At 40.6% G+C, this 11492-nt stretch overlaps 1 protein-coding gene across 1 annotated transcript in view; it reads right to left on the reverse strand.

The window, feature by feature from the left end:
- The window catches only part of TTC5 (tetratricopeptide repeat domain 5), a 17941-nt gene extending 9410 nt beyond the window's left edge, over nucleotides 1-8531 (reverse strand). The window contains exons 1-5 of the mRNA XM_025391583.1: nucleotides 8426-8531; nucleotides 3989-4121; nucleotides 2788-2999; nucleotides 1446-1596; nucleotides 949-1040 (exon numbers count right to left, since the gene is read on the reverse strand). Of these exons, the coding sequence (XP_025247368.1) occupies nucleotides 949-1040; nucleotides 1446-1596; nucleotides 2788-2999; nucleotides 3989-4121; nucleotides 8426-8476 (639 nt within the window). The 5' untranslated portion in view covers nucleotides 8477-8531. The remainder of the gene's footprint in view (nucleotides 1-948; nucleotides 1041-1445; nucleotides 1597-2787; nucleotides 3000-3988; nucleotides 4122-8425) is intronic.
- Between the last annotated feature and the right edge of the window lie 2961 nt (nucleotides 8532-11492).

Consider the following 11492-nt stretch of genomic DNA (forward strand, 5'->3'; position numbering starts at 1 on the left):
AAAAAAAAAAAAAAAAAAAAAAAAAAAAAAAAAAGAAAAAAGGCACTCAAAGTCTAAGGGAAAGCCCTATGCAAATGCCTATCAATACAAAAATGCTTGAAAACCTAAATAAATTTCTTGAAAACCTAAATAATCTAATTCACTTAATTCCTAGGAAATGACACAGAACAAGCTACACATTGTTTTCTCTTTCAGCCCAAGGGAAATCCAGAGCCATATTATCTAACGGTTAATTTGGGAATAGCACTTAATTTACACTGAAGTATAAGTTTTTCATTGTTCTTTAAAATGAATGTGGCCAGGCGCGGTGGCTCAAGCCTGTAATCCCAGCACTTTGGAGGGCCGAGACGGGCGGATCACGAGGTCAGGAGATCGAGACCATCCTGGCTAACACGGTGAAACCCCGTCTCTACTAAAAAATACAAAAAAACTAGCCGGGTGAGGTGGCGGGTGCCTGTAGTCCCAGCTACTCAGGAGGCTGAGGCAGGAGAATGGCGTGAACCTGGGAGGCGGAGCTTGCAGTGAGCTGAGATCTGGCCACTGCACTCCAGCCTGGGCGACAGAGTGAGACTCCGTCTCAAAAAAAAAAAAAAAAAAAAAAGACGGTACAAAAATATTAATAAGCATTATTTTAATAACTTTCTTCTCATTAAGAAAGATGAACACGTTGAGGCAGCTCTGTGATTTGGTTATGTATGTGTGTAAGAAACCCAGACAGGTTAAGGAGCTATCCAGCATCAACGCACCACAATGCAAGTGGTTCCTCACACTCACGTTATAAGAAGTCAGTCATCTCTGCAGACACATCTTTGCAAAATCACACAAATGAGATGCCAGCAAACACTGCCACTGCCTGTGATGCTTGCTAAAGGGCCACAGAGAAGACTGAACAACGCTTCTGCTTCTGTTGTTGCCTATTCATCTGGCCTGTTGACCATAAGTACTTACTGCTTGGGCATAGGCACTGAGGGCTTGCTGGGAGATCTTTGGGTTCTGGCCAGTAGAGAAGTAAAGGGAAAGATATGAATTCCCAAGGATATCTGAAAGAGAAACACAGTGACGAATCATCTCAGAGTCCAAGTTCAAGATATGACTTATTTTGATCATTCTTGAAAGTATATTTGAGAGGTCCCACATGAAACCCAAATCAAGAACGACACGATACTTAGTATACCCAAAATTCCCCTACAATAGAGCAACAAGGTCCCCAAACTGAAATTTGAACAGACCGTACAAAAGCCCTGCCTTGCTTATGTGAAAACTAGGATCAAAAGATCGAAGAGTTCCTAGAAAAGCAGTTCACCAAAATGTCTTTCGTGTGTCTTCAAAACAAAGATGCCCTGGCTTAAACCTCAGAGGCAGACTCAAAAGATGGACTGCAAATGTTGCTCTGATTGAAAACATCTGCTCTAGAACCCTGTTGGATATCTTTTGAGAGCACTCACACCAGGAGCGGCCATCATGGACATCCATCTGAACAGCCAGCTTAGCCTGTCGGACACTGTCCATGACATGGTGAGAATGTTCATCTTCAGTGCCAGTCCGCAGCTGGCGAAGCACCATTGACAGGTTTTGCAAGGAGACTTTGTTCCTGCACTGCAAATAGAAAAGGCACATACTCAATCTTCCCGATTCTACCTCCCCTTCCCAGATGTATTCTGAATTCAATCTTCTAAATCTAATTTTTTACTTTTTCAAATTTTTTGTTTTGTTTTGGTTTGGTTTGGTTTGAGGTGGAGTCTTGCTCTGTCGCCCAGGCTGAAGTGCAATGGCGCAATCTCAGCTCACTGTAACCTTTGCCTCCCGAGTTCAAGTCATTCTCCTGCCTCAGCTTCCCAAGTAGCTGGGACTATAGGTATTTACCACCATGCCCGGCTAATTTTGGTATTTTTAGTAGAGACAGGGTTTCACCATGTTGGCCAGGCTGGTCTCGAACTCCTGACCCCAAGTGATCTGCCCACCTCAGCCTCCCAAAGTGCTGAGATTACGGGCGGGGGTGAGCCACCGCACCTGGCCATATTTTTCTTTTTGAGATAGGGTCTCACTCTGTCACCCAGGATGGAGTGCAGTGGCACGATCTTGGCTCACAGCAACCTCCACCTCCTGGGTTCAAGTGATTCCTGTGCCTCAGCCTCCTGAGGAACTGGGATTACAGGCACGTGCAACCATGCCCAGGTAATTTTTGTGTATTTGGTAGAGGTGGCGTTTCATCATGTTGGCCAGGCTGGTCTCAAACTCGTGACCTCAAACGATCTGCCCACCTCGGCCTCCCAAAGTGCTGGGATTACAGGCATGAGTCACCACATCTGGCATATATATATATATTATTATTACTATTATTATTATTATTTTTTTTTTAGAGACAAGGTCTCACCATGTTGCCTAGGCTGGTCTCAAAATCCTGAGCTCCAGTGATCCTCCTGCCTCAGCCTCTCAAAGTGCTAGGATTACAAGTATAAGCTACCACACCCAGGCTTAATTTTTTCATCTAAATTCTTGCTGCCATCTGTATCTTCAACCCCCAACTACAAGGATCAGCTTAGTTGCTAACTTTTCTTCACTTCCTTCCTTTCTCCCCCTGAACCTGATCCCATCATCATCTTCCTTTCCCAGGACCCTGCCTCTATTTTCCTCATTCAGGTCTGCTCTCTGACCTTTCCTCCCTCCTGATTCCGTCCTAGTTCAATTTCAGTTCTACTCTGGTATTCATGTCCTAGGAAAACTCATAGAACCAAAGAAATTCATCCTTCCCATCTGTGCTTTCCAAAAGGATAGGGGGCAGCTCACATGGGTAAGGGCTCCTGAGAAGCAGGTGTGGGCAGCTGCAACATCCCCTTTTTTCCAGTACACCTCACCCAGCTGGTTCCAGGCTTCCACCAGCTTGGGCTCCAGCTTCACAGCCTTTGACAGAAGCTCCTCAGCCTTAGGGCTATAGTCAGGAGTCACATTTAGTGCTTTCCCAGTTAGCATCAGAACTTGCGCCTTGCCCTGGACAGAACCTAAGAGGAAGAAAAAAAAGATAAAGTGGGAAAAAAACAAGCAATCTTACAGTTAAAGACCAGGGCACTTTCTCTCAAAAAATAACTCCATGTCAGTTTTAGGAATAAAAAGAGTTGAGGAAAATATTTATCAACAAACCATTTATTGAAAGCTCACCATAAGCAGAGTGCTATATTAGCTAATTGGGCAACAAAGAAAGCACTATTTCTAGAGCTTCTGCCATCTGTTTTTTGGGCCCCTATCTACAAGGATCAGCTCGGTTGCTAATTTTCCTAGAGGGATTTACAATCTAGGTGAAGACAAAGCATAAACATGGAAAATTAAAACCACAAAAAAGAGCATACAGCATTAGCCCAGTGAATGGGCTTTAACAAGTCAAGAGGAGTCAGGACAAATAGCTATCATTAAAACAAAAGACAGAGAGAAAGAAAAGACCCTCCAGATTAGAAAATGACATAAACAAAGACACAGAATCAAAAGTACATGTGGCCATGTTCAAGGGAGAATAAATGGTTCAACCTGGATGAAACAGAAAGTTCCTCTACAAGTAATTAGTCAGCGATCAGGTTAGAAAACAGAGTAAAACAATGGACACTTAAATACCAGGTTAAGGGGTTTAGACTTCAGCGAGTCAAAAGGCAGACAAGAGGATCAGGTTAAATGCATGAAGTAATGATTTAGGAAGATGACCATGGCCATCGTGTTATATAAGTGGATTTGAAAGTAAAAGAAATTAGAGGCAGAAAGTCAAATTACTGCAATAGTTCCAGTAAGTATGCTCTTTCATTTCATGCCATTTGCTATAATCAAATTTTAGAAAAAGTAGCTTAGGGAATGAAAAGTTGCACAGGGGCCCTGAGAAGTAATATTACATTGTACTACCCTATAACAGTAACAGATAGGATACCAAAGAGTCTACGAGGAGGGAGTAAAGGTCGATCACATTTCACTGAAGGATGGGGGGTTGCACAGTCTCTAGGGCTCATACCCACTACTTCTTCCATCTGCTGTAGGGTCTTCTCCATCTCCTTCCGCACATCCTGTTGCTTCCTCCCAGCATCCTCAACACTATGTGTCTCAAAATAGCAGTCTCGAAATGAATAGAGCTGATCCACTAGTTCCTAAAAAGTATGACAATGGAACCATTAAGTGGAGAGAGCACTGGACAGGGAAACTGGAAATTGGCTAGCCATACCGTCTCTTGGTCTAGAAAGACCAATTCTCTTATCTCACCTAGGAATGGTACAATAGGCAAGTGGACAGGTTTACTAAAATGCCACAAATCATAAGGAAAAGCAGCCAGTACCCCAGGCCAGCTCTCATGGTCCCATGTTGTCCCATGCCAGTGTCTGTACTGTGATGACCGTTTTCTCTCCCTGCCCCAGCAGGGCTTCTAATATGACTAAACACTTCACATACCACAGTCATGAGGAGGGAAACACTGCAACTTAAGATAAACCAAAAGTTAGTAAGATCATTCTATATGGTCCTGGTCCTCAAAGAATAACACTTTGAAATTTACCCTTAAAGTTGGACTTCTCAACCAAAACCATTTTATTGCTGATTTTTCATATGCTGATATCTGAAAATACAATACAACCTTTGTGAATATAATAAACATGTTAGAGAGTCATTGTTTTCCACCACAAACATACCAATTTGAACTTGGTAACTTTGGTATTTTTGCAGCATTTTGTTATTTTATTTTATTTTATTTTATTTTATTTTATTTTATTTTTTTTGGGACGGAGTCTGGCTCTGTCACCCAGGCTGGAGTGCAGTGGCCAGATCTCAGCTCACTGCAAGCTCCGCCTCCCGGGTTTAGCCATTCTCCTGGCTCAGCCTCCCGAGTAGCTGGGACTACAGGCTCCCGCCACTTCGCCCAGCTAGTTTTTTGTATTTTTTAGTAGAGACGGGGTTTCACCATGTTAGCCAGGATGGTCTCGATCTCCTGACCTCGTGATCCGCCCATCTCGGCCTCCCAAAGTGCTGGGATTACAGGCTTGAGCCACCGCGCCCGGCCGCATTTTGTTATTTTAAATGCTTATTGTGGTTTTGTTTAGTTCGAATTTTTTGTCAAGTCATCTTCCGGGTGTCTTGGATTTTTTACAAGTAAATATTCTCTTTCTTCTTAAATGCCTCTGAGTCTTCCTGTCAGATGAGGCAAAGCTTTTCCACTACAGGTCAAGCATCCCTAATCCAAAAATCTGAAATCCTCCAAAATCCAAAACTTTTGAAATGCTGACACCACAAGTAGAATATTCCACACCTGACACACAGTCAAAATGCAGTCACAGCATTGTTTCAGGCACAAAATTATTAAAAATATTGAATCAAATTACTTTCAGCCTATGTGTATAAAGTGTAAATGAAACAATTTTTTTTTTCTTTTTTAAAAGATAGGGTCACCAGGCACGGTGGTTCACGCCTGTAATCCCAGCACTTTGGTAGGCCGAGGCAGACGGATCACGAAGAGATCGAAACCATCCTGGTCAACATGGTGAAAACCAGTCTCTACTAAAAATGCAAAAATTAGCCAGGCATGGTGGCGCACACCTGTAGTCCCACCTACTTGGGAGGCTAAGGCAGGAGAATCGCTTGAATCTGGGAGGCAGAGGCTGCAGTGAGCCAAGATCACGCCACTGCACTCCAGCCTGGCAACAGAGTCTCAAAAAAAAAAAAAAAAAAAAAAAGAGAGACAGCCTCGTAGGTTACCCAGGCTGGTCTCAAACTCCTGATTTCAAGCAATCCCCCCACCTCAGCCTTCCAAAATGCTAGAACTACAGGCATAAGTCACCAAGTTTCATATTTAGATTTGGGTCCCATCCCCAAGTTATCTCATTATGTATATGCAGATATTCCAAAATGCAAAAAGATCTGAAATCCAAAAAACTTCTAATCCTAAGTATTTTGGACAAGAGATACCCTATTCTTTCCTGAAACTGAACAGATGGCAGCAGAAATATATAATCACTTCCCATCGAGTCTAATCAACGGTCTTCACAACATATCCTGAATTCATCCACCTGACTCCATCCCACTATGACCACTCCTGGATTACATCAGCTTCATTACTTGCCCGGAATGCAAGAACTTCTCAACCAGTCATCTTGTTTCTGTTCTCTCTCATTCTCCTCACTGTAGTGGGAGTGATCTTATAAAAAATGTACATCGTATCACAAACCTTCAAATAGTTTCCCATTGCAGACAGAATAAAATCCAAGTCCTTATCATGGCCTAGAAGACTATGAGCTGAACTACCACCACCCATCCTGACACAAACTTCACTTCTCAGCACTCTCTCTCCTACGATACTCAAGCCAGAGTGGCCTTCATGCAGTTTCTCAAACCCATCAAGCTCAGCCCACCCGGAAGCCCTTACACATGCTTTTCCTTATGCCTGGACACTTTCTCCAGATCTCTGCATAACTTATTCCTCATCATCATTTAGATCTTAGATCAAATATCAATTCCAGAGAGGTTTTCCCTAATTACTCAAACCAAATGAATATCTTCCTTCTCTCGTCTACTGTTAAATCATACTCTTATTTTTCTTCATACTTATTTAAAATCATGTGGCCTATCATTAATTGTCTATTGTCTGCCTCCATCACTGAAATGTAACCTCCAGGATGGAAAGGACTTCATTCTGTTTTGTTTCCAGCTACACCTGAGCACCAGAACAGGACTTGGGACATAATAGGCTCTCATTCACTATACTTGATTGAATTAACTAACTAACTACCCCTGTTCTAACAAATACATATGTGCTATACTTAATTTAAAATCCTATCCAGAATGAAGAGAACAGACTAGCACCCTCTGCAGTAATGCTTTTCAAATTTTATTGTAGTATATCCAAGACCCAGCCTGCAGAGACTCTGATTTTAACAGTTTAGCAGAACTCAAAATTCTACATTTTTAACAGGCACCCCAGATGATTGTAATGAAACTGTAAAACACACTTTGAGAAATATCCTTTTATACATTCCTTTTACACTAAAATGTCTATAACAATGAAATCAAAGTTTACCACCATCTCCATGAACAGCAACACCATTATCTAATCCTTTTCCTCTTCTCTACTTCACTCCTTTATTCCATTCCTGCACCGACCCCACCCCAACATAACCAAAGTATCCTCTCCCAAGCTGCTTAGGACATTTACCACAAATGAACCTAGGAAAAGACAATTCTCATAAAAAATTACAACCAATTTCCTTTTGTCCTGAAATCAACATGGCTGCAAATTAAGAGTTTTAGAGGGGGGCTTAATGATTGGTTTTAGTTGTTAAAGCAAACATTCAAGAACTTGTTTGGTTTTATTGTTTGGTTTTGTTTTCCTCTGGACTGAACGTTTTTAGAAACTTATTTTCTCATGGCAAAATCAATACATGTAAGTTGTTAAAATTCAAATAGATACATGTAAAAAACAGAAAGTAAAAAATTCCCCCAAACAACCTCATTGATAACCACTGATTTGTATACCTTTTCAGATTCTTTTCTGTACATATACAAACGTATATACACCAATAATGTTTCTAATATAGAACCAGAATTGATTCTCTGATTTCAGTCAGTCACAATTAGGGAATAAAATGAAGTTAATCCAAATCAGCTGGAACACTAAAAAGTGTTAGTTACTATTTTAATCTACTCAAGAACAAAGAAATTTCACCAATATTTAAATTTTAGCGTTAAACACCTTTAGGCAAGTTACAAGCCTGTCATAGTTCTAATATTTAAGTTACAGGCTGTCTTAGAACGAAGAACTGAGTTCCTGAGGTTTAAGGAAAATCGTGGGGCCTTAAAGGCAAAGAGCCAAGCAATTAGTTAACGCCTCCCTACCAAGCCCAAAAGCCTAGTCTTACTCAGAAGCACAGTCATCTGTCGACTACGTGGAGTCTGGACCCCTCTGCATCAGACCCCAAAGTGGAACTACACATGTTGAAAGAAATCAAAACTGAAATCCTAAGGGGAGTAACCAGGACACTTGCAGTGCAAGTCATCAGTGTGATTGTTGCCATATTCAAAGCAGAAAGGTGTTAAATGGCTTTTGTAGGGATCAAAACAACATGTGATAATAGTTCATGCAGATCTGCCATACACATGTATATGCTATTCGTTATGGATGAATCGAGAAAACAAAGTCCTCTCTAAAAATGTACATGAATAGTTAGGAGCAACAAATCCTCTTCCATACAGGACTGAAATTAACCGCAGTCAGGTAGACAGCAGGAGGTTCCAACACACTGGGAGGCTCCCTCGCTGGCTGCGGCTGCACCCTCGAGGGTTGTTATAGTAACCGCACAGACGCACGCAGCTTCGCGTGTGTGCCGGGGAATTCGCGGGCACTACATAAACTGGACTCCCTGCTTCATTCGGAGTAACAAAAACACACACAGATTTTAATCTAAGGCCCCACCTGCAATTTCTGCAAGATCGGCTTGACTTCTTCCTCTTCATCAGCCATCATCTCCCGGCCACTCCACCCCCAACTTTATAACCACAGAGACGCACGCCCTCTCTCATCGCGGAACCACAGCGACACCTGGCGCTCTGGAGGCTTTTCTGCCCACGAAGGGCTTTGCTTCAAACCAACTTAACTATTTCCTACAGCACATAGATGCTCTGCAATCACTTTTGAGTTCACAAACTTGTTTCTTTCCCAGATCCTGGAAACAAAATGTCCTCAGCTTAATTTCTATATTCTTGTTTCATGTCTTCCTACTTATTTATACTAAGATTATAATACTCCATGAAGAAGAGAGTTTAAGAAGTGCACACCTGTGTTGTTTGAAATTTTTAAAGCCATGTAGTACAATGGCTACTTGACTCAATCTTTTCCAAACTTTGCAATAACTTTCTATGTATGATTTATTTTATCATTTTAATGCACTATCCTAATAAATACTACACTTGGGATGGCTCATAAAAACCACCATGCTGTACACTAATAATGCCTCCATATTTATAGACAACATCCAGAAGGATATATAAGAAACAATGACTGCAGAGGGAAACAGAAACTGGGGAGCTGTGGGTAAGCGAAGAAAATTTTCACTGCCTGCGCTTTTGAATTTTCTTGCCATCTATATGTATCACCTATTCAAATATAAACATAATTTTTAAATAAAAAATTATTTGCTTCTACAGTCTCTGGAAGGACACAAGACACTGGCAACACTATTGCTTACAAAGAGCAGAAGTGAGCGGCTGGAGCAAAAATGAGTGACTAGGGATAGACTTTTCACTCTATGCTTTTTTTGTAACTTTCAAGTTTGTACCTTGTGAATATATTAAACTTGTGAATAAATCTTTTAAAGTGTCATGTAATATTCCTGACAGTTTTGCTTTACTTTTTTAGTTTTAATTACAGCTTCAAGTTGATTCTGTGAACCTAACAAAGAAGCAAAACGTTCAAGGCAGAAATCATGAATATACATAAAATCATTTCCTCAAATCATTTTCCAACATAAAGGAAATAGTTTGTATTGTAACCTATAAAATCTATGTCATTAGCTATAAAATAGGGAGGGATGTTTTAAAACTTTTTTTTTGAGACACAGTGAGAAAAAAGTCTCACTGTGTAGCCCAGGCTGGAGGGCAATGGCACGATCTCAGTTCACTGCAACCTCTGCCTCCGAGTTCAAGCGATTCTCCTGCCTCAGCCCCCAGAGTAGCTGGGACTACAGTGGGACTACAGGCGCATGCCACCACGCCTGGCTAATTTTTTGTGTGTATTTTTAGTAGAGATGGGGTTTCACCGTGTTAGCCAGGATGGTCTCAATCTCCTGATCAAGTGATCCACCAGCCTCGGCCTCCCGAAGAGCTAGGATTACAGGCGTGAGCCACCACACCCAGCCCTAAAACTGTAAAATTTTTCATCCTCTTTCTCAGACATTTTAACTTTGGTGCACATGCGGCTGGGCTCAGTGGCTCACACCTGTAATCCCAGCACTTTGGGAGGCCAAGGCGGGCGGATCACTTGAGGTCGGGAGTTCAAGACCAGGCTGGCCAATGTGGTGAAACCCTGTCTCTACTAAAGATACAAAAATTAGCCAGGTGTGGTGGCGTGCACCTGCAATTCCAGCTATTTGGGAGGCCAAGGCAGAGCCACTTGAACCCAGGAGGTGGAGGTTGCAGTGGGCCAAGATGCTGCCACTGCACTCCAGCCTGGGCGACACAGCAAGACTCCATCTCAAAAAAACAGTAATAAATAACTTTGGTGCACACTAAGAATAATTTTTAGGAGATTTTATACTCTATATTCCTATTGAAGGAAACACTACTTGCTTTTCAATTATGTAAAGCAGGGGTATTTAATTGCCTTTCTACAATGACTAAACATAAACTATCTTCAAATGATTTCAGTATAATTTTTATTACCTAAAAAACAATGGGATTTGGCATTTACGGTAATTCCACTGTTAACAAATCCTAAACCATTAAGAATCAATCCTAAAATTTAAGAGTTAGAAAAGGCTGTAAGGATAACTTAATTCAATCCTTCATTCTACAGATACAAAGTCCAAGAAAGTTTAAACTAAGTAGAAACCAGAATCCAGATCTTCTGCCTCCCCAGCCAGTATGCTTTCAAGTCTTTCCTCTAGTAAGACATAAAGTTACTGAGAAGTCCTTCAAAATTTCTATCATGGCTGTACATTTTAAATAAATATATGCGTAATTAAACAGAATTTAACTTCCATAATAATAGTCAGAAATGCTCACAAAGGAAAACAATGAATAAATCTTGTAAATTATTTTAATACAGTCTCTTGAGATCAATAACACATTGGTAAACTTTCTGCAGAAGTGCATTCCTAAATAAGTAAACCCAAGGCAACAGCTGACAAAAAGGTAAAGAAGTAGCTTTATTTTAAAATACAGTCTTCCTTTGGTATCTTTGGGGGATTGGTTCCAGGAACCCTCATGGATACCAAAATCCTTGGATGCTCATGTCACTTTTATAAAATGGCGTGGTATTTGCATATAACCTACAGATTCTCCCAAATACTTCAAATCACCTCTAAATGATTTATAATACCTACAATGTAAATGCTATCCAAATAATTATACAGTATTTTTAATTTGTATTTTTTATTGTTATATTATTAATTTTTTCTCAAATATTTTTGATATATGGTTGGCTGAATCTGCAGAAGCAGAACCTGTGGATACAGAGGGCCAACTGTAAACACCAAAAAAATTAACTTTAAAAAATAACTATCAATGTGAGTTATTTTAAATACAAATAGGGACTGAACATACATGCATCAAATTGTACTCTCGTTCACTGGCATAAGCACACCTCCAAACAAGTTAACATGAAGGTAAATACATAAATATATACAAATAAATACACATACCCAAATAACAAGCCACACATCACCCACCATTTTCCAAGACCAAAATTTTCACATAAACATACTGACAAATACAGCAAAATATCAGTGTACATTAATATACTTACATATACAGATATGCATAAA

This window comes from Theropithecus gelada, chromosome 7b (genome assembly GCF_003255815.1).
Source record: "Theropithecus gelada isolate Dixy chromosome 7b, Tgel_1.0, whole genome shotgun sequence".
Lineage (NCBI taxonomy): Eukaryota > Metazoa > Chordata > Mammalia > Primates > Cercopithecidae > Theropithecus > Theropithecus gelada.